The 27757-nt window shown below is 43.0% G+C and overlaps 1 protein-coding gene across 1 annotated transcript in view; it reads left to right on the top strand.

Moving 5' to 3' along the window:
• Positions 1-25177, top strand: part of PSMB7 (proteasome 20S subunit beta 7) — a 127359-nt gene extending 102182 nt beyond the window's left edge. The window contains exons 7-8 of the mRNA XM_069241718.1: positions 21919-22070; positions 24924-25177. Of these exons, the coding sequence (XP_069097819.1) occupies positions 21919-22070; positions 24924-25035 (264 nt within the window). The 3' untranslated portion in view covers positions 25036-25177. The remainder of the gene's footprint in view (positions 1-21918; positions 22071-24923) is intronic.
• The last annotated feature ends 2580 nt before the right edge of the window (positions 25178-27757 follow it).

Here is a 27757-nt window from a genome sequence, read left to right as displayed (position 1 = left end):
GTGCCAGTAAGAGGGGAGTAGGGAGGTGTCCGGGTGAACTTGGGTGTTTTCGGCCAAGGCAGCAAAAACTCTAGCCCGGGCTCTTCAGTGTAGTTCTCTGTATTCGGCAGGGCTGGCATACCATGGAGTCGCCATGAAGGTTCTTTGGTGAAGGTTTGCTTGATGGAGATAGGCTTCCGTCAGTGTTTTTTGTATGCATGGGTTCTATTCTTCGTGTCTAAGGTTGAAGTGGCTGATTTCATCCTGGTGAAAGGGTAATATGTCAATTTGATTTCTGGCGATCAATGACACCGCCAGTCAAGACATTGCCAAGGTTGCGCAATTGTAGTTGGAATGTAGGCCTTTTGGATAATTAACTTAACTTCTGCTTTGGGAAGTCGTGGTTGGAGAGGTTGTGAAGCGGAGACTCCGTGTTCGTTAACTCTAGTAAGTCTGTGGCTTTGTCTGAACTCTCTAAATATTTGATTGCGGTTTCAGAAGTGCCTCAGTCCCCCGCCATCCGGTTTGGAGACCTCACCAGGGGTGGAAGCGATGCCCAGTAGTGTTGCTCTCTGCATCTCTCACCACCAGAGCGGGCATTTTGTGGTCAGTTACTGGCTGGTATTTGTGTCACTGCAGTGTGCCATTCAGTAAATAATGCAGCTTGGTGCAGCACAGCAGACACATTTGACAACCCGCCTGCCATTTATTGTAGGGTGTAGCAACACAACAAGATGATGGACAGAGTGCTAAAACTTTTCAGACACTTTGCTATGTGCCCATACGTGGCAAGGGTATGACCGGACGTGGCCACTGGATTCAAGCTACCTGGTTGATGAGGGTAAAATCCAGAAACTTGTCCCAGGATGCTACCTGGCCTGGAAGTTCACACTGGACTGTTTCCATGGGAAACAGGGTCAAGACTGATTTGCATATCGCTGGGTCCAAACTGGGGTGACGTGGCAAGCAAAATAATGATTCATTAAATACTGATCAGTGACTGGGGGGTGAGTGAAAGGTTTCAGCACTCCGACCAGCATTTTTTTTTTTTTGAGGTATTGCTATTTTTATAATAGGGTGACCAGGAGTCCCAGATGTGGCAGAAAAGCTGAGGTTTTTCACCGGCTGTCCTGGCAGATTTCACAAACTTTAGCTCACGTCCAGGTGTTTAGAGTGAGTCAACTGAAAATGGTAGAAGGTGAATTTTTTTGTTTTCCAACGAAGAGATAGTTACAGGTGGTAGAAGAAATCAATGTAATTAACAGGCATTATACTGGCTTTAAAAATTGCATTTTATTTATGTTCACAATGCCTCTATTTTAATTTTATGCTGATGAGCGATGTCATTCTGTGCACTCAGAGTAAAATTGTAGTCCTCCTATTTTTGTGAAATGTTCCAGTTTTTGCCTTTACAATTCTGGTCACCCTAATGTCTTGTAGACAAACGACATTAGCCTCCAGATTAACACTCATGCCCCCCCCCCCCCCCCCCCCCCCCCCCAAACATTCCCTCTCTTGCCCTCCCCCCCCAACATCCCCTCTCTTGGCCCCCCCCCCAGCATCCCCTCTCTTGCCCACCCCCCACGCCCTTGAGAAGGGCCTCACTTCCAAAAGGGTGGGAATGCGGAGCTGCCATACTGGTGACGTATATGGTCATGGCTGAAAAGTAAACAGGCTGGGTTACAGCCCAAGCAAGAGACATCCACCAGCAGGCTCATGGATAAACATCCGGGCTCACGCTTAGCGGCCTGGGTCAGGGCAGGCATGTGCCACGTTCTGCCCTTCGGAGGTCAGCAGGGTAACGCTGAGGTGGTAATGGGTCTGTTTTCGTTGCCATTGGACTTACCTCGGTCGCTCTATGTGAATGCTTTCTGCTTATTGCATTTGTCAGGAAGGTATAACTTATTGAACGCTTTGATCGGCCATGATCCCATTTGTCAGTTGTCCCAGCTGATGGCGACTTAGCATCTTTTTCCCTGTGTTTGAGATGCTGCGCTTTGACAAATCTTTAAACTTGGGGAAAAGCTGTGTGCGCGATGAGAGGTGTGTACACAGTGCTAGAAGTGGGGGGAACCTGTCGGATCCCAGTTCCGGCCCCTATTTCTGGGCCGCATCAGGCCGATCCAGGGAAATATACTGAATTTTTCATGGTGTCATCCTCTTACATTAGGACATAATTTGACAGAGCCCACGTGTTGTCTGCATTCCGTTGGGAGTAGCAACGTGCAAAGGTGCAGGCAGCGATGGGGCTTTCGGATCTTAAATTCCAGCCTGACTCAAAACAAAGGCCTGATTTAAAGGGCCAACAACCCTCCTAGTTCAAGTAGGTGCCAATGCAGTGAAACGAAACCAAGAGCTAGTTATCACTACGCAAGTGTTTAAGAGAAACTACGGGAGCCCGATTTTTAACTTTGTTCAGCCCTAGATAAGAGATTTGCCTGCACTGTAAGAATGCAAGATTTATCTTTCTGTATGAGTAACTGCACTAATAAGATGGTGACACCTAGCAATTTATTTTTTATATCGTTTTTATAGCTCTACTCATTCCACTGGAGGGTGTTAGAACATTGTCTTCACATACACACACAAAAAATCATACCTGTGTAAATCATTGTACACGAAATGTTACGTAAGACACTGAGAACTTAGTCACGTATGTAGAAATTATGTTGAGTGAATGATCGGAAGAAACGCAAAGTCGGGATGTAAAACGTAACGCTGTGGTTGTATGTACTAAAAAGGCTTTACTTCTTCTCAAAGAAAGCCTTCTCTGCAATCTTAGAATAACTGCAGAGCAAGGGAAAAAAAAAAAAAAAACAATTAAGGCTGTAAATCCATGATTTACAGTTTGCCTGCAACCCCTTGATGCCGGTAAATAGATCACTTATATATGAAAAGGCTTGCAACTTATGAACTGGAAGTAACCATATATTCTTAGTGTCAAAAGCAGTACTGAACTTACCTATCTAAATAAAGGAAAAGCCTATGGTCTGCATGCTAGACGTGCTTTGCATCAGGCACATTAACCAGCTATGCTATTTTGAGACAAAACTGTGACTGGACAAACCACACAGAGCTCTCCCTGAACTGTTAAGCACCAGGGTTATTTTACTGCTATCACAATCCCCTAAAAATTGCTGGGGAGACAGTAATCTCTGCAGCAGGTGTCTTAACCCCGTAAGATATTTTAAAATGCAGTCTGTGTGACCAATTAAGTAATCTGGAACATATTTGCTGTCACATATATCCTTGTTACCAATTTATTTTCAGCAACTTTAAAAAAAATGTACAAGTTGACTGACGTGCCCTGCTTTTCGAGCTACGCCCTTGAGTCCACCCACTTCACTTCGACACACCTTATACCCAATTTGAGTTTCAAGAGTACATTTTTCCCACTCCCAGCTCTGAGTGTAGGGGAGGTAGGTCATGACCCTACTTTCTTCCTTAAAGCGTATGAAAGTTTGGTGACCTCCCACCCTTACAGGCATGAAGATTCGTTTCCAGGAACCCATGCCCCTGGCAGATAACTTGCTTTTCTCCTTCAGTTTTAGGTGGAATAATTGGGCCTGAAAGCCCTGGAAGTGGCTCGCAGGTGCCCTGGTGTCCACGGCCACGATGAGGCGGTGCTATTCATAACAAGCAGCCCAAGCACATGCTCACCAGAGAATGTGAGCTATGCGCCGGGAGCAGACATCATTGTGCTAGGGTTGCGTCTGGGAGCTTCGCATCGAGGGCATGCACAGCTGCTCCCGTCATTTAGACCCAGGATTCCAGAGATGGATAACTGCTTCCTATTCCAAGAGTTCTAAAAACGTAAAGGGTCTGAGTAGGAGCTGGCAAGGAGGAGAGCATCAACTGAACCGCTCTCTTAGCAGAAGCAGCTTTAGTTTCTGTGAGTGTAAAGTAACTTGCAGGCCAGTCAGCCGTTTTTTTGTGAAGTTGGAGGGGGACAAGGGTTTTAGGTCTTCTTAAACAGGTGGACTAAAGTACAAATGTCCACGCTAGGTCCAGGAGCTCCGGATCCAGGCAAGATATTCCCACTTGTCATATAAGATACATTTAGACACTAGTAGTCCACGCGGGGCTGCACCTGACATATGTGCTGCACCTGTTCAGCGCTGGCCACTTCACAGTGGTCTTCTAAGCGCTTTGGATTCTATTCCGAGGATAGGCTTGGAAAGGGGAGGGGGGCACTGATAAGTCATTATTTTTCTTTTCTCGGTCTCTAGACACGTACAGCTGCTGCTAGTTCCACTGTTCTGATAAGCAACATTTTGATGTTAGACTACTGACAATGTATCTGAAAGACTAGCTTTGCCCTCACTCCCAGTGAGCTTTTCAATCCATGAGTGCCCACAACAAGAAAAGCCAGAAAGCCAGAAACTACATTTTATTTCGCGTTCCACAACTCTAAGCTTTGGCACTGCGACATAGTATACTGAAAAGATCATTGGGTTCAAGTTAATAATATGCTGGGTTGAAGTATCTGTTAATTACCTCGACCTCGCCACATCCTCAGGTTCCTCTGTTAATTCCTAATTGAACTGAATCATAACATTCCATCTTAGTCTAAGTGACATAATTCATTCTAACAATGCCACACTTCTCCCACCTTAACAGTTACCAAACTATATACAATTCCAAACATTACCAAAAAACCCAGAAGATATGTTGCATGTCTTCTACACAAACCACATGTTGCATGAGAGCTCATCATGTACGCAAGACTCTTTGCATGAAACCCCATCACCGACACAGCAGAAAAGAATAGTATCGACCATTAAGAAACCGATTCTATCCTGTCTTTTAAATATGCGTTTCAGTTCCTCTCACTCCCCATTACTCCTGCTTTTGGCAAAGGATCACAAATGTTCCTTCTCTGTTCTAAGCTCTAATCATGCCAGGTAACTTTAACACTTTGTTTAAATTCAGTTTTCTCTGGTCTTCTGTTTTTGAACAGTTAACTTCCATTGGTTTTATAAAATTTGACATGTTGCTACTCTTCCTTGGGTTTCTGATTTTTCACTATGTCACCAGTCTGCACATCTGTAACCTTGGCAGCTTTGCTTTCATCATATTCCCCCCCCCCCCCTTTTTTTTTTCTTTCGGTCACTTCCCTCTCTCCTCTGCATGTCCACTTATCTTTACATTCATCATCATGATGTTCATCCAGTCTTCATGTTCCTAAAGAGCTCAAATGGTGTAATACCCTTGGTTGAGTGGAGTGTCACTTGATACAGCCTCATTTTATTCTTTAACTCATTAGTCCAAGTCGTACCGCAAATTATCCTTGTGTCATTCCCTTTAACAGCTTATTACATCTTTCCACCATTCCATTGGTCTTGGGATGACACACATCAGTTTTTTGCAAACAAATTCCCTTGTCAGTCAGAAATTCTTGCATCTCACTTGAGACCAGTTTCACCCATTATCTGTTAATATAACTTTTTGCAAGCCCTCCTTGCTAAACAATCTCCTGAAATGTAATAACTTATATCATCTCTTAATTATTCATGTTGCTATCCGAGGCAAATATGAAAATATATCAGTAACAACTATGGCACACTTGTCTAACTTGAATAGGATAAACTATATCTGAAGCAATGTCTATTTGTGTCTGGCAGGTAATTGCACAATGGGCTGAACTCAACATTTCAAAATTTTCACTGTTTAAGCACACCGAACAATCTCTTACAGATCTTTCAGTTGAAAGATCCATTCCTGGCTACCAATAATTTATTTTAAGTGTCACTCTTGTTTTTGTGATGGCTGAGTGACTTCCATGTGATCACTCAATAAGATGTTTTCTCAATTCCACCTAAGGAATTTGCTTTGTATGTTGTAGCATGAAAAATCATACTCTATTATAAGCTTATCTCTTACATTCCAAAAACTTTGAAACTGCTCACTCTCCCATTCATTTCTTTGCCCGCCTTCCTCCAATTTACACACAATCTGCCAGTATATAATTCTTTTCCACTTTTTTTCCATTTCTCTTGTATAAAACCTCAGGTGACCACACAAACCCAGATGTTCTATTCTTCCTTCATATTCATATCTAATTCATATTTCTCTTCAGTCTGGAAATGCAAACTGCAAGACATTTATTTGCTCCTGGAATATGTCCCAGTGACAACTTCTGGCGGTGGCTTATGATTTGTTTTTATTTCAAACATGTTTCCCCATACAAGTTTAGCTTTCTGATTGCCCAAAGCACTTGCAACCCTTTAGTCACACTTCATGCTGCAGACTAGTTATTGGCAGCCAAAGGGCATAGGCCTCGAGACTGGGCCCCTTGTGCCCAATATCAAACCTTCTCATGTATGGCTGCTACTGCCAAGTAGGGCGGTGGTAGTGAGGCAGTGGCGACTGGGCCTAGACTTTACTTCCTGTCTGGAAAAGCAGCACCGGAGGCTGAGGAAGACAGCTCTAAGCTCAGCCTGAACATCTTGCATTTCTGCAAGTGTTAGTGACTGCCACTTTATTTATAGCTCAGGAATGAAATTGTACATAAAGTGTATTTTGTACTGTTTCAATTTAGAGCTATAGGTTACATCACTGCACTGAGTGGCCTTTATTAGAATTAGTGAACTATACTGTTTCTGCTGTGACAGTTTTTATCTAAGTGGATAGGCAAGTCATTTGTCTTGTTTTTCCTATATAACCCTTAAAAAAAAAAAAAAAAGGATTGCACATCACTGTGCTCTTTTAAACCATACTAGAGACATTCTTGTAAAGTGTGCATCCTGAATTATTTCAAGGTGCTCTCAAAAGAGATGAGAAAGGAAAAGGAGGCACGGGAAGAAAAGTAATTACCTACGCTCACACTGGTCAAGCTTAGAAGCTGGGATTGAAACCAGGGTTCCTGATTTGACATTGTGTGATTCAGATCATTGCTGAGTATCACATTGTTTCCCCCTTTTGTCCTGATTACAATTTTATTAGTGACCCAACAGGCAACTCCTTTAACTTGTGGTCTATTATACCATATTCAAGAGATGTTTTTGTACTGCACACATCCTCAACTGAATTATTTCAAGGTGCTCTGAAATGTGATGATCACAGAAAAGGAGGAAGAGGAAAGAAAAATAATTGCCCATGGTCACACAGTGTGGTCAAACTGGGTAGCAGTGATTGAATTGAGGGTCTCCGGGTGAGAGCCCCACAACTAGTTCTTGACCTGGAACCAACAAAAGCTTAAGACTGGCCTGGGCGCGTTATTCAAGTGCATTCAAAATGGCCATTTTTATATATATATATATATATATATATATAAGGTGGGACATCCGCAGTGTAAACGCCCCTCTTCATAGAACAGCTACAGCTTGGGCAGAAACAGTGCAAGCTTTGCTCTCAGAGGACAGGGACTTCTATGTTTGATTCAACACAATTTTTTCCCATCACATAACAGATACTTATCAGGCTGCAGTAGAACAAACTTTCTTTCCCCAAACGACGACAGCATAGCAGTAGAAAAGCAGATTCCTTCTTTCATAGAAGGCAATAAGTACAACCTTCTATTTCCTACAGAACAACCTTCTATTTCCTACAGGGCAGACTAGTCCAGGGTGTCAAGGCTCACAAAACATGTACAGTTACTATATGAGTGGTATGTAGGTTACAGACAGAGCTCTGGAGCGGGTGCTTTAATCACAGAGGAATTTATTGGCAAATAGGGTGAGTGAATATGCAAGTTGTTCACCATTCTCATTTAGGTGATATTCCAAGTCAGCTTCCCGAAAGTCCTATTGCTGTCACTTTGAGACCTCCTGTTTGTGTTGAGTCTTTGGTGGTCAGTGTATTGAGAAGTCGCTGTTTTTTAGTAAGTCATTCTTATTTGGAGCAGCCCCGCTACATCCTAAGTAACTATGCTATATAGATAAAAAGGGGCCAAACTCTTAGAAAGTTTTTTAATATGTACCCAAACGGCATATGTAATGTCAGCCTCGATGCTGCACCTATTCAAATTTTGAGGGCTGCCTATGAATTTACGTGCAACGAATCTAAATAAAACCAATTATCATGTTGCTTATCCTAAACAATATGGGAATGCTACGTCCTTCCTCTACTTAAATCAAACAGATCTGCAGTATGGGGATTACGGTTCAAGTTTCACATCACTTTGTCTTGCTTCAGACTCATAGGTTTGTGTACATATTCATTTTTTAATTTTGTGCTTTTTTTGGATATGGCGGATATGTAATCCTTATATTGTCCTATGGTAAATGTATTAGGCTGGAAAAAGGCTATATGAATGTGCTAGCAGTAACCCTCATAAACCCAACCATTCTTTCACTGACTTAGATTAAGCAAAGGGATTTGATTGGTGGGATGTGTATGATGTGCTCAGGGTTGAGGAACAGGAAGTAGCTGGTTTAGTTTCAGGAAGCAAATGGACACCTGCAGTTCAGTGGCAGACAGTCCAATTTCAAAGTCCACACAATGCTTTTATTTGTTGAGGATCACATGTTGCAGTTAGATGTAGTTCACAGAGTAGCTAAAGAAAGTTATTGAGCTGCTTCGGGAGAGGGCAAACAAATATGGAAGTCTACAGCTGCAGAGGAGAAAAATACATCTGTTTTCTTTAGGTCTGGGTCTTAACAGCATGCTGTCAAATTCTCTTGTTAACAATGCTTAAAGAGCAGGCTTTGGGTTCAACCCTTTTAGACTGGCTTTGTTTGACCAGCCTCTTTCAGTCATTGGTTTGAGACCTTGTCTGTGACATTTGACACGCGGCAGTGGAGTATGAATCTCCCACCTAATGCTGGGACTGTTTTGTCGCATCGTTGGGCACCACTCCAGTGCTTGTATTGTATTTCATGCTTTGTAGCTATAGCCCTGTCTTATTCTGATTGCCTTCTTTCAAATCTCAATGTGATGTGCTAACATTTCATGCACTAGCATAGTAATGCCAGAACTTTTGACTTTGGCAAGGCTTGTTTTACTAAAGTGAGCAAGAGGGACTGCATATTGAGGCACACAGCATACAGTAAAGTTGTTCAGCTCAAATTGTGTTCCCTCCATATCACTTCAGGTGGTGTTAATGTACGGTGTTGTATATTTCCTGAATGATTATGGCTGCTCGTGGGCTATTCACATTTATATACATCGGTGGTTCTTAATGCATATCTGTCCATTTGTATGTTCATCAGAGCCTCTGTGTTTGGGCTCAGTTCCATATGTTCTGGATCGTTAATGGATCGTGCTTAGTATCTGCTGTGCTGTATGTGTTCTTAGGTTAAGCTTTTTGACATACATCTGAAAAGGTTTTGGGTCCTTGCCTTCTATGCAGTTAATGCTTTCTGTATATGAACTAGGTTATTCTGTTAATTACACTTGTTTTCACAATTTATTAAGGACTCCCGTGGTCCCAGTGGATTTTAAGTGAATGTTAAATTTGGTGAAATTGATTTCAACAGTTGTGCTACTTCACTTTGCATGTATAATAGAACTATGTGTGAATAAACATGCTTTTGTTCCCCCCCATTACTTCAAAACATGACTTTTAAACTAATAATCCCCTGACCAGTGTTCCCTAAGTGTTGGATGTTCAAACTCCAGTAATTTTCTGGTATCTGTTATAATTTGGGGGAACTTTGACCGATAAAATCTCCAACTTTAGATGCAAATTTGATTCTTAATTATCTATAAAAAGTGCCTTGTAACTTTGCTTGTGCTCGTGTTATTAAATATAAAGTAATATTGATTCGGTACATATTTGTGCTAGAACTGACATAACCACTAATACTCCAGACCACAGAGATACGCAGAATAGCTTTGTGACTTACATTCCCAGTTTGTTCAAGTCCGCTTGAATCGGTCTTTTCCCTCCAAATATCTTACTTGAAAGTGATGAAATCATTTACTATTTTATGTTGAATGTTAATTGAATATCCGCCCAGCAGTACTTTGGGGGAGTGTAATTTACTACTTGTATGAAGTCATGCTTCTCCCCTCAAATCCCAAAGTTACAACAAAAATGAAATCGGGATTTGAATTTTATACCAAGATAGTCTTCGAAATTTCCAAACGATTAGTTGGTTTTACCTGTAAATAGTTAAATAACACATAAAGTAACGTTTTACAATGTAGCTAGTTGTCCAATATTGCAAATTATTTCCTCCACAAACTTTATGAAGATGTCTTCAAAACTCTTAAGCTTTGCAAATTTCAAAGTTAACAAGAAACAAATTATTGAAAAGTAAATTTGCAGGAAAAAAATACCCACCTCGGTTAAGAGAGAAACAAAATGATGTAACGTTTGCAAAATTAACTTCATACTTAAAATATGATGTCTCTCTACCCCCCTGCATGCAGCATGATACATTTTAGCACTTGGAGGATTTTAACAAAGGTTCTATGAGTGCGTTTTAATGTAGGTATGTATTTTAGTCAAATATTAAAGTCATCAGCCCACACCGCCAGAATCTCCACTGGATCCATTAGAGTATGGAACCGACCATGTCTGTACAGAAAGCATCCAAGCACCAGACGCAAGTCAGCCATTGCCTCTTCTGTCCATCCCCAGAGCCACAAACATCCCAAGTGCACAACCAAGAATCTTGTCCCCTTGTTGTGTTTGCTGTCGTTAAGAAGCTAAAAACATAATTACTTACTGAAGAATAATGAACGGTGTAAGTGAAGAGCTCACTGTAAATTTTACTGATTTAACAGGTAACTTAAAACGTGCTCTTCATTGAGTGCACGTCACTGCTATGGTTTCAGGCTGGGCTTGTCCTATAAAAATGGAATGATATTGTGTGAAAACTTTGCTCAACTCTTCTGCTACAGTGGAGATGAAGTTCGATAATGGGGGCAGATAACCCTGAACCCAGGCTTGCATCATGTGTGAAAGATGAAAGCTCTGAGGATCCGATTCCAGGTTCTACATGTGCATCCATAGATCTAAGACGTCACAAAGGTGTGGCTTTATGGCTGTGTCAAAGTTGCAAAACTTTACAGCAGCGCACCTGGAATTATGCAAAAGTCCCAGCTTTACTGGTGTAATGTTGATAAAGTCACGTGGTTTTTGTGCAGTGGCATTGTGCTCCCATCCTCCCCACCCACACGGGGAATTTATTTTTCCTATACACCACCAGAAAGTGAAGCAGTTTTCAAACCCTTGTGATCTAGGACAAGGATTTACTCCTACCCCTAATGGGTGTAAATGACCAGCCATTTCCAGGGGCAGACATTTCCAGTTGGACAGGAATTTAAGTAGCCACAAACTCTTGTGCGTGTTGATGTTCACAAACCTTTCTCACTACCCATTGAAGGGATTTACTTCTGCATAAAATAATATGCAGAAGTAAATGGATTTGTGACTGCAAGGTTACCTTTTGTGAATTCCTGCAGTTGTAATTCTGCAGATTTACAGTCATTTGTGCTCGTAAATCTGATTTTTGTTTCCCATTGTATCCGAATTACGTGCAGAGAGATCAGATGTGTTTGCTTGCAGGAAGGAACACTATTTTTTTTCAAAAGCAAATCGAAGGATGCAGAGATGAAGTGTATGCAGCGTCTGTGGTGCCTGCTACATGCTTACATGGGAGTTAAGAAAACCCAGCCGCTGAAGTGATTATAGTCCGATCCATGTCACCTGGCCGGAACCTATAAGCAAAGCCACTGGAATTATGTGGCAGGAGAGGGCCAAATTATGCGGCAGGGTTTACTAAATTATTTGGCAAATTATGCGGCACATTAAGTAATAGTAATACTTCATAATTTTATCATTTTTAGGGTCGAGCGCATGCAAGCGCTCAGGACCATGTTGTAATCTCTGTGGGCTTCTAACCACGCCATGACACGCCCGTCACTTTCATTAGTTTGTGGGCTTGCCTTTTGAAAATCGATTAATTCCATTTTGTGAAGGGCATGCATACGTCATGACTTTTCCGGTGCTTAGCCCTCCTCGAGCCCCCGGTAAACTACTGAAAACATACGAGGCTCTTTGTTTTCAGCTGGTTTCTGGACTATTTTATCTTTTAATTTCCTGCGCAGCGCGATCTCTCTGGGCAGTAGTTGCGCGCTTTGCATGACATCGACCCTGCTACATGGATAATTGTACTTTTGCCGATACGTTTCACTGCGAGTGAACTTCTTTTTCCTTTTGTGTGTCTCCTTCACGCTGCAGGTGACCATCGGCTCGCATATGTGAAACTGTTTTGCTTTTCATTATTAGTTTATGTGGCAAGAAAAGTCCGGTTAGGAGTTTACAACGCTAATAGCTCTAACGCGAGCAAACGCGAGACCTCTTGCATTGCAAATGCTTGTTAAACTTTGTAACACTGTCTGGGCATTGGTTGCACCTCATTAGTACCAGGCCAGCTTTGCTGGGTGCCTTTCACTGTGCAGCAACACGTGTCGCTGCATTTCAGTAACTTTTAAACCGTTTGAGCTACAAACAATTTTTGTTGTTGAAATCTGCCGCTAATGGATCATATGCAAATGCAGCAAATCTATAACTATGTGTGTGTTCTATATGGTCTGTTTTTTTAAGGCCCTAGATTTTCATCGACACAGTAACTTTTTAAGGCAAAAGCAGCTCCCTGCAATTGCTAAATTGCTATTAAACAGAGCATTGGTATTTTTGTCGTTACCCGCACCACGTATTTATCCTTTGATCCAGCTGGTGTTTTCCTGAACCATTTAAAGCTTGATAATCCTGAACAACGTTCTTCGTTTCTCCTGATCAAAATCGGGCTGTATGCATGTATGTAAGATAGATGTGCACATAAGATGGCGGTGTGCACGCCTGTGCCACTTATGTTTGCTGTATGCACATACTAATGCTGTATGCAGGTACGTAAGATGGCTCTGTGCGCATAAAATGGCTGTGTGCACGTAAGATGGCTTTGTGTGTGTAATTGTATTTATATAACGCTTACTACCCGTGACAAGGCGTCGACGTGCTTTTTGGCGAGTAGCACGCTACTCTGGAACCCAAGAGGTATTAGTGGTGGATTAGTATAGGGAAATATGAGTACAGTATTAGTATTATTATGAGTTAATTTGAGCAGAGGATATGTGAGTTTGTTAGTTGAACTGACTGGAGTAATAGAGGGACAGAGGAGGGAAGAATCCAGAAGTGTTAATTGGGAGTTTATAGTAATAGGATGGGGCTTGGGATGAGCAAAGGAAAGATGGAGAAGGGAAGATTCTGTGGAAAGTGCTATGGAGATCATAGTAGCAGAAGGGGGTTTTGGGTGAGTCAAAGGTGAGATAAATGAGGGAGAATTTAGTAAGGTTGTTTAGAAGATCATGGTAGTAAACAGGTTTCGGTGCGCTAGATGGGCTATGTGCTCCTAAGATGGTTATAAGATGAATATCTGCACCTAAGATGACTATCACCAAAGATGGCTATGGGCACCAAAGATGGCTATAACATGGCTATGCGCACCAAAGATGACTGTGAAACTAAGATGGCTATAAGATGACCATGTGCATCTAAGATGGCTATAAGATGACCATGTGCATCTAAGATGGCTATGGGTAACTAAGATGGCAATAAGATGGCTATGTGTACCTAAGATGGCTATGTGCACCAAAGATGGCGGTGCACACAAGACGGCTAGGTGCAGGCCTCCTTCCTTTCCGTGTGCTCTCACCGACAAACTTGGTACCCGCCTGCTTCACTCCTCGCGCCTGTGTCCTTGTACGTGCCGTACAGCCGGGTTTCTCCATATACGGTAATTAATGGCTCGTATTACATTCATTCTGTGCTCCCTTTTAACAGCATTATTTCAATACGCGGCACTTCACTGTAATCTCCAGAGGGGCATCAGTTAACCCTATTTGTACGTGCCCTTCCTCCCCGGCGGTCATTGCTGTTCTAATTGCACACGCGCCGATCTGAGGACAGATATCTCTCCTTATTTGATCTTTCTATGTTTCTGACCAGATCTCAAAAGATTGCAATTTTAAAACGTGGCTTTGTAATTGAAGCGCGTTTTCATTTGTTCCTCCGCCCTCTACCTCTCGGTGGCATCGAGGCTGTTCGTGCCTGGTTGGTCATTAGAAGATAATGGCTTCTTCTTTTTCTCCCTCGCTCTTTGTTAATCTTTCTGTCTTCTACCGCTCTCGCTCTTCCTCTTTTCACGCACACACGCCTCCCTCCCTCTCTTCCAACAATTTAGCATCTCACCTTTAAAGTCCCACAGAAGTATTGGAAGAATTTACTTCCTTCGAGTCTTTAAAAAGTGGAGCGCGCCTGAGAAGTTTCCATATCTACACCACCAGTCTCGGTTTGAATGCAATGTTTTGCTTGCTGTTGTGAACTGTTCTTTTGGAACACACAACAGGCTTTTTCAATATGACAAAATTACTGTTGTGCAGCCGAGTAAAATCAGGCCCTGCACGATTCCGCCTTCTGGAGGACAGGACCTGGCTTGAGATTCCCACCGAAAGCCCAGCACGTGGCTGCTTTAACTTTAAATCAAGTAATATAAAGTACCTCGTGTCAGTGTGCGCGCGCCTCAGATAGTTATTGACAAAATGTCTCTCCCGGTGATGCTCTGTAGCGCAGTGGAGCTGTCGGTTCCGTTCGATTTGGTTCGTTTTCCGCCCCGCTAGTGTGTCAACGCCGTTGTTGTTCATTCGTCTGCAACTTTTTGGAAGTTATCGGCACTTTATTCTGACAGCTCGATAGTGGTTGTGTCTACTTTATTGTGCGTGGCAAAATAAGATTTCGTAAAAAAAAATAGGTCGTTGATGTACTCGTTTTTCAAGTGTACTTTTCAGGCTCCGTTGTGTTTTGAATTTAAAGTTGTTTTCCAGTTGTTTTTTTTCACTACAAAATGCTACCTTGAATTTCACCCTAGAATTGATTTTTATATATGCTTGGGATTCTTGGTGCGGCGCTGATTTCACGTGACGCTCCCTTGGCCCCAGTATTTGGACCTCTTCCATCTCCAACACTTCAGTGCGTCTCACGGGCTGCGAATCTCTCGTCGCAGTCAGTGCTTGAAAGGACAGTACAGAAGGTGTTTGTCCTCCTGTGGCCGTTAGAGGGCGCCGGAGCCCTTGGGATAAAAACCTTCCAACCTGCAAGCGGTCTCAAGAAAAGGGCATGTCATCAGGTCCGGCTGGAACGGCGTTCATATGTTTTGTCCTGTATTTACAGCGGAACAGGTATATTCTGTGTTTGACGTGCATGCACTTTTCTGTTCCTGGATAGTTGCCGTTGCGAGCAGTGGCCGAGCGCTAGGCCTGGGATCGAACACCAGCCTTGCCACGTGAGCACAAATGCCTGACTCATGGACGTCAATTCACCAAAATGCCAGGGGAAGCGGAAGTGGCATCACACACACACACACCCCCCTTGACCTTCAGTTTCACTTACACAAATGTTACACATACATACACACACTCATATAAAATACACTCGTCTAGAAGCACACCCACAACATACATTTAAAAGCATATTTTACTTACCTCAGCTGCCAGGGGAAGTCTCAATCAACCCAATTATACTCCATTGTTTGTTTTATTACAATAAGCGAATGATGAGCCATTATTCACTATAAGTGTATAAAAAAAATGGGAGAAAACGAAGATAGTGGAGCCCCAACCGAGCGATCTGCCAATGTGTTCCCGGCACTTTATTTTGCCACGACTGAAGTCAGGAGTCCCAAAGGCAGTGCCAGAGGTCGCAAGGGGCAAGCCGGGGGTCTCAGCTGCGACCTCTAAATGACGTCCATGGTTAGACTTAACCCCACAGCGCCACCCCCGGGGCTTCCCCTGTAGGTGCGGTGATAGAAACGCAACGAGCCAAGTGCTGGCTAGAAGTGCCTCAAATACGTGCCCTCGCGTCCTAGTCGCCACCTTGTTTGTAATCCCGTCCCCGCCTCGTCCTGGTGCGCACAGACCAGTAGTACTAGGTAGCGCAGCTCCTCCTCCTGGTGTTACCTGTGAAGTGCGCTCCTGGTTGGCTTTCGCTCACCACGCTGCCAAAACCCCTTATGCAGAAATACTCCCCTTGAATCCGTTGTGACCATTTTAGTACAATATTAAGTGACTGAGCCCGTTAGTTTCGAAGTGCAAGTTCTTGTTTGGTGAATTGCGGTTGTGAGTTTACTTTAGTAAAATAAACCTTTTCCAATGGTTTCGTATTCGTTTCTTTTCAGGTATTAATAGCAGCAATCACAATTGTGTAGGAAGGAGCTCTTAGGAGAAAACGTGTGTCCCAGATTAGTGAAGGATGCCATTGCATCGAACCCTACACCACTCCTGGGATCCAGCCCTTTCGAAGATTCATGTGCAGTCTAATATGCAGTCGCACCTTGTGATCTGTCTGTGTGTGGTCTTGACTTTCTCCTCGGGAGCCACAGCTCAGTTTCAGAAGTTGTTTTCACCAGGTCTAAGATCAATGAACCTTTCAACGCACTTGAAATGAGTGACTTTATTTTCTCTGTGAACACTGGAGAATGGCTTTAGCTCTTCGTGTTGTGTTGCCTCATTGTGGGTGCGGTGCTGAAGCCATGGGCTGTATCACATAAAGTGGGCTCATGGTTCACTTAAGGTAAGACCCGCTCCTGCCTCGGTTAAGGGCTGACTGGTGTCTTAAAGGGCTGACACATTAGAACTTTCAAGGTGTGTGCTCCTTTTTGCCGAAAACGAAGCAGTATGTGTTGGCCAATCTCCGGCAAACAGAATATAACAAATTAACATACACAAAGCAACATAACAAATACAAAATATGCGCACATCACAACAAATGAGAATGCAACACAACAACCGCAGTACTAAATAAAATCTTGTTGCCATAATCCAGACAAAAAACAATGGAGGACATCGCCACCACAACAAAATGTCACACAACAAATATCCACAAATGTTCTTGTCACACATTAGCACCTCCAGAATCGTGTTTTTGTAACACTGTCGTAAACGGTGTTTGGAGTAAGCACTGCCTTCCGTAACCACCAAATAGCACCAGACAAGATGCTTGGTGACCCAGCCCTAGGTGGTACTAATGTAGAGTTGTTTTTTAGGATGCTTCTGATTGGTAAAACTGGTGTAGGTTCGACACAGACCTAGAAACGGCATAGAACAGTGGTTCCCAACCTGTGGTTCAGGGAAACCTGGGGGTCCGCGAAACCCCTTAAGGAGGTCCGTGACTACTTAATAAAATATTAACAGATAAAGTCCCCAGCTTTCATTAATGGCTCAGTGGGGGCCCCCCAGAATGCAATAATGATTCATTGGGGGTCCCCGAGTTCCAATTATGATAAAGTGGGGGTCCATAGAGGTCAAAAGGTTGGGAACCACTGGTAGAACGTTCTCGATAGTCAACCCTCAGGAGCTAGGTAGACTCCTATTCACCAAGCTTTTACCGCCCTTACCTCTTTTACTTGACGTAGAGTACAAGTTACGTTGTTCTCGTGTGTGCTGACGAGGATGCAGTAACTATATTTGATGGTAGACTCTCTTACCCTACTCCCTACCTCTGAGTCATCAGCAGGAAAAAGAGTTATGTGGGGGAGGTGGAGAACTGCCCCTTTGTCTGAAAGGAAAATAAAGCTGACATCCATGTGTGGGCCAGATGTGATGGTCGATTGAGAGCAGACTAGACATCTAGTGTATACAGTGCTACCCAGTCCAACATGGCTGAATTGATGTGGGTCAGCTGCTTGCCTCGGCATTTTAAAAACCATGTGAACCACAAGTGCCTTTTAGTGATAACAGTGTATGCTTCAAGTCTGAAAAGTGCCAACCACGGGTGAGTGCTGTTGCCCACCAGGTGTATGATGCCAGTGTCATCCATGGTTCACCAAGATCAGGCATGAATGGACCTGTTTAAAGACCTGTCTAGGGGAACCCTGTGGGCGTTCATTGTGCTTGTGACAAGCAAGGCTACTTGGGATAGGGCATGCTAACTAGCTGTAGACTAGCATCTGTGGGACAATTCACTTCATGCAAGACCGCTTGCCTTACTACTTGTATACTAGCTCAGACTTTCTCTAGTGGGATAATTCTGAGCGTGTAAGACTGCTTGAGGTATATGTGTTTACTAGCTCAGACTTATATGGGTTAACTAGCTCAGACTTGCTGTAGTGGGTCCATTTGCAGCATGCAAGACTGCTTTCATTACTACGTGTTTACTAGCTGCAGTCTTGCTCTAGTGAGACAATACTCAACGTGCAAGACCGCTTGCATTGCTACATATTTACTAGCTGCAGTCTTGCTGTAGTGGGACGATTCAGAGTGTGCAAAACTGCTTGCATTACTGCATGCTGACTAGGTCAGACTTGCTCTAGTGGGACAATTCACAGCATGCAAGGCCGCTAGTGTTACCACGTGCTCACTAGCTCAGACTTTCTCTAGTGGGACGATTCGCAGCATGCGCAACTGCTTGCGTTACTGCATGCTCAGACTTTCTCTAGTGGGACAATTCACAGCATGCAAGGCTGCTAGCTTTACTATGTGCTCACTAGCTCAGACTTGCTCTAGTGGGACAATTCACAGCATGCACAACTGCTTGTTACTGCATGCTCACTAGCTCAGACTTGCACTAGTGGGACAATTTCCAGCATGCATGACTGCTTGTGTCACTGTATGCTCACTAGCTCAGGCTTGCTCTAGTGGGACAAGTTCCAGCATGCACGACTGCTTGCGTTAGTATGTGTATACTAACTCAGACTTGCTCTAGTGGGATAATCCACAGCATGCAAGGCTGCTAGCTTTACTACGTGCTCACTACCTCAGACTTGCTCTAGTGGGAGAATTCACAACATGCAAGACTGCTTGCGTTACAGCGTGCTCACTAGCTACAGTCTTGCTCTAGTGGGAGAATTCATTGCATGCAAGGCCACTAGCGTTACTGCATGCTCATTAGCTGCAGTCTTGCTCTTGTAGGACAATTCGCAACATGCAAGACAGCTTGCTTTACTACATGCTCACTAGCTGCATTCATGTGCCAGTGGGACAATTCGCAGCATGCATGACTGCGTTACTGCATGCTCACTAGCTCAGACTTGCGCTAGTGGGACAACTTACAGCATGCAAGACTTTCCTGCATTGCTACATGCTCACTAGATGCAGTCTTGTGCAAGTGGTACAGTTCACAGCATGCATTACTGTATGCTCACCAGCTCAGACTTGCTCTAGTGGGACAATTCACAGCATGCAAGACTGTCTGCGTTACTGCATGCTCACTAGCCGCAGTCTTGCTCCAGTGGGACAGTTCACAGCATGCAAGACTGTCTGCATTACTGCATGCTCACCAGCCGCAGACTTGCTCCAGTGGGACAAATCACAGCATGCAAGACTGCCTGCGTTACCTCATGCTCACCAGCCGCAGTCTTCCTCCAGTGGGACAGTTCACAGCATGCAAGACTGCCTGCGTTAATGCATGCTCTCTAGTTCAGACTTACTCTAGTGGGACAATACATAGCATGCAGATTGCCTAGGCGTGCTCACTAGCTGCAGACTGTCTTGTGGGACAATTCACAGCATGTAAAACCGCTAGCGTTACTGCGTGTTCACTCGCCCAGACTTCCTGTAACGGGACAATTAAACCCTGTTCACTGAAACCTCTTATTTAGAAGCGCATGTCTTCCAAGTCCCCTGAACTTTGATGCAGATTCTCACAGCATTAAAACCTCCTTATACTATATGGTATGTCACTGACTTCTTTTTTCCTGACGTTTGAGTACTATCTCTGATGGATTAAACTCCCCAACACGGGTGTATTAAATCGTAGAAAACATCCAGTTACCGGGCAGCAGCTGAAATGCTGTATTTAATGACAAGTGAAACAGATGCCCGTGCTCCGGAGAGCTGGGCTGGTGTGCTCGCTTGGTGCTCACACAGGGGGGGTTCTGGAGTGTTCCCTATCTGCCGGAGCCGCTCATCGCTGGATGGCTGATCTCTGTGTGGCCTTTGTGTGTCGCCAATTTAAAATGATGAATGGCTTCTGCCTGGCACGGGAGTGAACTGGTATGGATTCTTAAACTAACCCATGAATTATTGTCATGTTTAGGGCACTGCAGGAACTCATGCATCATGGGTGTCACTTCTAGCCTGCAAACACAGGAACAGATACATCACACATAGGAAGCGCGCTGCACAGGAGGCGAGTGTTTAACAGATTGCGAGGCCCTCACTGCAGGCACATCCAATCCCCCCCCACCCCTCACAAGCCGGGCGCTTTTCCTTCAGTTCGTGACAGTCTAAAGTGCTGCTTCCATAGCGCCTACGGGGTTAGGAGACAAAGATCGCGCTGTCATTTCGAGAGCTGGTTTGGAGTTAATTGTAATTTTTACATGATGGTAGGTGTTGGGTTTAAGATGAGCAGGGATTTATTCCAACCACTTTAAAATCGGGGATTGGGGTAATTTTCAACAGTACTGAAAACTGTCATGTAAAGTTCATTGATAACTTTAAGCAAATCGTGCATAGCAGGATGAACGATGGTTGGAGGTGTATTTAACTGGGAAGTGAAGGGAAGGAGGTGGATGGATGGATGGCTGGATGGATGGGTTGCTGACTCAGGATGGTGACAGCCGTGGTTGGCGGATAGACTATGGGTCAAGAATACCAGTTTACAGGCGCGTGTAGGGGAGGGGACCGACTGTGGCACAGGAGGAAGTGGATCAGTGAAAGGTTGATGAACAAAACTTAAGGTTAGTGGGGAGCAAGAGCCTTTCATCCTCAGACATGCAGGGATGTTAATGCATGTGGTGTTCTGGGAACGTTGAAGACTGAAAACAACCTATCTATTGTAGGGATCTGACTGTAACGGTAGGTTCAAATCTTGGTGGTGCTGATTCAGCTTTTCATCCGTAGAATTTGATAACCTTGGTGGCACTGAGTTGGGTAAAAGTGAGGTCGGTTCTTAATGTGTTGGTGTACCCATGACCAGCTGTGATGTATTCTTCACTAAGGTGGCTTCACATCAGCTGCTGCGTTCTGTAGCCTCTGCAGGCTTCCATAAAGAGCAGTGAATTGTCTCTGGGTACAACGAGTAACTTTATCTCCCAATAATTTCATTAATAATCCCATGCTAGCAATTTACCCCAGAGAATCAAGGTTTTCAGCACACAGTTCAGTGCTTTGGAGTACATCATATTTTAGATGTGCTGTATAAGTTTACACTCACTCACTGTAAGCCGTTTTAACAAAACCATTAATAATGGGAATTCACCTGAAAATTGTTTGCCGTTTTAGTCTTTTTCATTAATTTTATACTGTCTTCCAAATGCCTCTACAATTTATAAGTAATATGAACTGTGTTTAATTTGGTTGTGATAACTTTCCCATGTGGGTTAGATACTGTTACTGCATATGGCAGATGCAAGTGGGCTACCCTTTGTCTTGAGCTCCACCAGGAATCATAACTGCATCTTGAAGGTCATTGACGATTTGTGTGATGTGTGCCTTACACATGCCCAAAGAGACTTGCACGCGCTTATGCTTGTTCTTGCACCTTGAGCTTCCATAGCCACACCCAGCAGAGAGCGAGGAAGATTTAGTGGGCTTTACGTGTGTGGCGCCTGGCATAACCAGTATGTTTTTGAGTGTAAGAATTGCATTAGATTTTATTAAGCGGATAAAGCACTTACTGTTTAGATGCATAGCAAGGTTTTCTAAACGGACCAGATACGCTTCTAACATGAGTTTGTATCTATGGTCATTTGGGTGTATGGAGCTGGTGTTGGGAGTAGGTAACTTGTATGCTTACGTGAAATACAATGGTTGAGTATGTGGTGAGGGCATAAAGGGTGGAAAAGAAGGTGGAAAAGATTTTTTTGTGGGATGGGAATGTATATATGTTTTTAATATTCCTTAATCGACTTTAAAAGAAAGTCCTAGGGTGACACCCGACACGTCTTCTTCCTACACTGATTGACGTTTAAATATAATGTTGTTTTGTAGAAGAAGAGTTTTTAGGTATACATCGCTTTCATGGTTATGTATAATTTTTCGCTGTTCTTGCAGGAGGAGGAGGCCAAGCAGCTTGTTCGAGATGCCATTGCATCTGGCATATTCAATGACCTGGGTTCAGGAAGCAACATAGACCTGTGTGTGATAACCAAGAACAAAGTAGACTATCTCCGTCCCTATGATGTTGCCAACAAAAAGGGAGTCAGGTGAGATTAATGTTCTTTTCCCTTAGTTACATGTTGTACTTGGTGTGCACAGAGAGAAGACCGCAAGAGAGAAAGTGTTGTCTGCCTTTATCCTATGAACAGGCTTCCACTGTCTGAAGGAGCTTTCATGATCGAACCACTGCAAATCCCAGTGCATCCAATATTAGCTTCAAGGAAAGTGTTAAAGGCACCTGGGCTACACACAAACCTCTTTACATTTACTCGGCGTGGTTCAGAAGAGTGCTTTGCATTGGTCTAGGCAGCCAGACTGACCCATTTCTTTGTGCATTTACCTTGCTCTTTTTTTTTTTAACCTGTATTGGTTCTATGGTCAAAGCAAAAACAGTTTTAAAGACATTTGTGCTTGCCATCCGTCTTTTCTGACAGTGATCTGCACCTAGAGAACCCCCATGAGCTTCAATTCCCCTAAATACGCATTCTGACAATCTGAAACGCTTCCATTTTGAGGTTTCCACTTGCACTGCTCTATGAACCAATTACTGATCACTTATTTTTCCTAACTTAAACATTTCTGAAAATGTAAATGACTGAGCACAAAGTGCATCTCTATCAGGTCTAGTCACAAACTGCATTTCGTATTCCATTTAGTTGAATAACTCGGGTACTGCAATGTGCTATTCACACATCTACAATTGGAGACCTCTGCCTTTCCTTTCTTTTATGTGCGGGGATCTTCGTATGCCTACGCTTCAGTAGTAAATGTGGGGGGAGCGTAGGGAGTGCTTGGAAAATGGGGAATACTTACCACTAAATGGGTGGAGTCACCAACAAAATAGCAGTCGTAAATGTACTCCTGCTCAGACCTGGAGTAAGTCCAGCACCACACATGGTCAGCCACTGATACTGAATCGGTCTTCCATAGGACATAATGTAGGCAGGGACTTAAATTAAAACCCCATAGAAAATCATGTTAAAATAAATTAATTTATTTCGCTTTTTTAAGACTGCATGTGTTTAATGTTAAATTATATACAAATAAAGTATTACTCCATCATAAACCATTTTAATACCTCTTAACATAAAACTAAAAGTAACTTTATTTAAAAAATAATTATATCCACAATGTTTAGTAATTTTTAATACATTATAAAAACCCTTAATCTAAAGTAAGAAATTACTTTTTTAATACATTTGAAGAAATTATTTTAAATTAATGTATTTATGTTAATTAAATATTTAGTTAAAATTAAGAATGCTGTAAAATTAATTTTATTTTGTTCTAAATTTAAATTAACTACCTGAAATTAATTCACTCTAATATGTATCATAATATTTTTAAGTTTAATCAACATTTTTACTTCCCGCTATACTTTACCAAAGGGAGATGCCAGTAGCGGACCCCTTTGGAAATTTTCTGCAGCACTAAAAACAGGGGGTGTAAATCTAAAGGTAGCAGTAACTACCTTCACAAATGGTGGCTAGCCAAAAGTAGTGAAGTTACTACAATGTGTAAGAGTAAATGTACACATAAAGCCTTACCAGCCTGTAAAATTGCCTTTGTGGATAGACCCTAGTGAATGCATTTTCTAAATGTACTAACCAGTTAGACTGAAAAAGGGTACATTTATTATTTGAAGATGGCATCAACACCTGTTACAGTGATCGACATCCACAGTCTCAGGGGCACTATCTCTTTTTTTAAGCAGACTCTTAGAGGTTGGTAACTGGCCAACCTAGTCCCGTTTTGTTATTTAGCAGCAGATTTGTGCTTTTCAGGATTAAAACCTAAACAATATCCTCAAAGTACATCTGTGCTCAAGAGCTTTTGACGTTCTCCGACTGACCATGGATTTAACTTAAGATTCTGTTTTCTCTCTCATGTCTGCTGTGCTGCAAGACCTATTCCCCAGGTTCTGCACACTTAAATATTTTGAGTTGACTGCCTTGGCCCCCTCATCTCTACGTGAAAGTAATAATCTGTCAGAGTGTTGAAGTGCATGCAATACTGAACTGCAATAACCAGCTAGAATCTGACCAATCATTTCCCTTATTTCATGAAGCATACAGTAGATAGCACAGTGGGTTGGGGCTTCGGTCGTGAAACACTGATGAAGATGTGAAATCTAAGAAGCCTGATTTTAAGGTCGGTGGCAAAAGAGAAACAGTATTGATGTTACAGGAGGCTAAAATCTGATTCAGAATTTACGATTAGAATGTTTCCTACACTGTAGAGTTTATATCGAAGTGACTTCCTCTAGTAGGTTCCCCTCATTACCTCCAAAGCAGCCTCCTAAATGTTTAAATTAATATAGTCTTCTCATTAACAAATTGAAGTTATTGTTAAAATACTTTTAGAATTGACACCATTTTTTTTTTAAGAAAGCAGCTAGTTTATAACACTGAAAATGGACAAATGTCAGGCTGAGGTAATTTTTGACACACGAGATCAACTGGTTTTGTTTGAATCGCAGACACCCAATAACGTTCGATTATTGGTAGATTATGAACTTGGTAATGGTGAAACTGTAACTACCATTATTTTAATGTTTCAAATTGGCAGGTATTTAAATAAACACTTTTCACATGTTTAGTTGCCACTACCTAACATTTTAGTTCCATATAGGTATGTCCTTTTGTCCTTATTACAGATCCATTCAGGTCGTTCCTGTAAAATTGTTCACGTACACGAAAATCAGCGGGCCAGTAACCTGTTGTCTTGGACGCTGCAGTGTGATTTTGAGTTTTTTTTTTTTTCATTCTTATATAAAACTTGGTGGCGCTGCCCCCCCCCAAGCAGCTTTTGTCTTCTGAACCACTTTCCTAATGCATATTCGTCTGCAATAATACCCTTATAATTATAACATATTAATGTTCAGTTTCTTCTTTTAACAGGTCTGGGAAATACAAGTACAAGAAAGGAACTACAGGAGTACTCACAGAAACAGTTACCAAATGGGCCCTGGATGTGATGGAAGAAACAGTGCAAACAATGGACATATCCTAGAATTTGTTTCCTATAAAATCTGCTTTCTTATTGTACTGGGTTAATGTTTTACCCGATTATTCATAATTATCGTGTGCATCAAAAAGCAGTTTCTTTACCTCAACCTATGTCCTTTGAAATAAATAAATTAGATACCGGCCAATCAGGTGTTGCCAGTTGTTTCATTTTATGGGATGAGGAGATGTTTTGAGAAGTAAATTACTACCCTGATATGGTAACTGCAGAATTCTGCCTTATCACATATTCAAAAATGTACAACTAAAAGAACATAGTCTGCGGGGCAGTAGCCTTGAATTGCAGTGCAATAGACACCAAATTATCTTTGCAGTATAGCCATTTGAAAACAGGGAAACTTCCACTGTAATTTACAGTTCATTTGAAATGAATTGAATTAATTTGAATTGTTCATTTGATTTGCTGGCCAGATAGTTGGCCAGTTTGACCTACAGTAAAATAGGGCCAAACAATCAAGGTTTTGAAGTAAATGGACAGCTCATCCATATCGAACCACTCTAGGGAGCCCATGACAATGCACCATCTTTGAAGATTACTGTGGTGTGGTAGGATCACTAACCAAGGCCCAACATACTCTGAGGAGCTCACAGCTTTTAGTACTGGGGCACTGGCACATCAGTAAGTTGGGAAGTGAAAAGAGTCTTAGTTCACCTACTATGTTTGGCTCTCTGCTGTTGCCTCCTCCAGTTTGCAAAGGCTGACCCGTAATCTTGAGAAAATGAGGCAACTTGTCTGCTAGGCCACTCAACTGCAGAGCTGTGTGTGACGTAACGGCCCCCTTCCCCCCCCCCCCCCACACACACACACACCCACCCACCCTGCTGCACTCCTGGCGACACCTGGGTCACGTCATCAAAGAGGTCACAGATGGAAAAAATGACTAGGAAAAGTGCCTCTTTTGACATGGTCACCCCCCACTTTTTGTTTGGCTTCTGGTGTAATTTCGGCTGACTAACTAGGTCCCAAGCTCCAGATCCCTTTCCTCCAAAACAACAGTCGTTTTTCCCAATTGGCAAAGTCTTTAGCACCCACTGTAAGTCCCTAGTAAATGGTACCCCTGGTGCCTGGGGCACTAAAGAGGGTCCCTAAGGGCTGCAGCACAAATTGTGCCACCCTAAGGGACCCCTCACTAAGCACATTGCAGGCTACATGTCTTGGTGCAGACAAAAGTGAAAACATGACATGGCACACAGCCTGTGTGCCATGTCCCTAAACTCTGCATGCAATATATGTAAGTCACCCTTCCAGCAGGCCTAACAGTCCTAAGGAAGGGTGCATTATATTACATGTGAGGGCATATCTGCACGAGCAGATATGCCCCTGCTATGTCTGTCGATTCTCAGACATAGTAAGTGACCTGGGAAGCCATTTTGAATACATGTAGCTGGGCTAATGCAAGTTCCCCAGCTACAAGTCGGCTTCACTGAAAATAGGTATGTTTGGTATCAAACATCTCGTATTGGTGAGTCCACACTGATGCCAGTGTTAGATTCACCAGTACCTGCACCCAGAGGGCACCTTAGAGGTGCCCCCTGAAAACCTACCAGCTACTGGTGTGTTCACTGACTGGTCCTGACCAGTTCAGCCACCCTAGCCACATTTGTGAAAATCGACTGGACACCCTAGCATCCGTCTGCCCGGGACCGTGGAGAAAAGGACCACCTACATCCCAGAGCACCCCACATCTATAACCTACCTGTTCGTTGTCTCCGACTGGCTTCCTGGCCAGAGCCTGCATTCTTTTTTCATGGGGACCAATTTCCATTGAAAACCATTGGGCACCCAACACCTTGCTGCACCCAGCCGCCCAGTGCTGCCCTGAGTGACCTGCTGGTCTGGTTCTGATCAGTGCTCATGTTTGCTGAACATTGTTTTCCTCCATAGGTTAACTTTGAAGAACTCTGAAATTGCCCTGTTAAAATTTGACTTAACACCTTATATTTCCTTTATCCAAACAATCTGATTCCAGAATGATATTCCCAATGCCTCACATTAGCCATGCAATACCAAATCTCACCGGTACTTCATCTAAAACAGTGACCTGTGATGTGATTCATTCCTATACCACCATACATCGTATGCCCCAGTCTCTGAACTTTCACATACACTTATATGTAGTTGAAATGTAGCGTATACTATGCATAGCATTGTTATGGCACAATATGGATGTCAGCATTGGTAATGTGTACAGCTGATGTAGGGGAATGTGTGGTACATTGGATTGCCCTGATAGTCGTAGCAGTGTCCTATTTCCTCCTCTGACTGTGCAGGTGTATTTCAGTGGCCAGTTACATGTGTCCTCCCCCCTCAATGCTGTTGTCTGAGCAGTATGACATTTGGGATGTTGAATTGTGACCCAGGCACACAGGATGGACCCTGACATATGCTACATGGGTGTGACCTTAGTGCTGTGTAACTCCTAATGTTGATGACATTGGCTGATGTTTGCGGCAACTATGGGCATTCACAATTGACAGGACTGGAACATTTGTCTTGTTTCAGGGGATTGTTAAAGTTGTCATCCTCAACCCTCTAATTTAGGTGTGCATGATCCATTGGGACGTTACTGCCATTGGCTACTTGAGCTGCACACACAGCGGAGGTGGTAGTGGCAAATGTTGTCACTGTTACATTCCAGTTGTCGGTATGGCTAGAGGTTGTTAATTGGGCCCTAGTTAATGTAGTGGGTATGGTGGCTGACGTGTGA

Source organism: Pleurodeles waltl, chromosome 6 (genome assembly GCF_031143425.1).
Source record: "Pleurodeles waltl isolate 20211129_DDA chromosome 6, aPleWal1.hap1.20221129, whole genome shotgun sequence".
Taxonomy (NCBI): domain Eukaryota; kingdom Metazoa; phylum Chordata; class Amphibia; order Caudata; family Salamandridae; genus Pleurodeles; species Pleurodeles waltl.
This window is presented reverse-complemented; position numbering and strand designations above follow the sequence as displayed.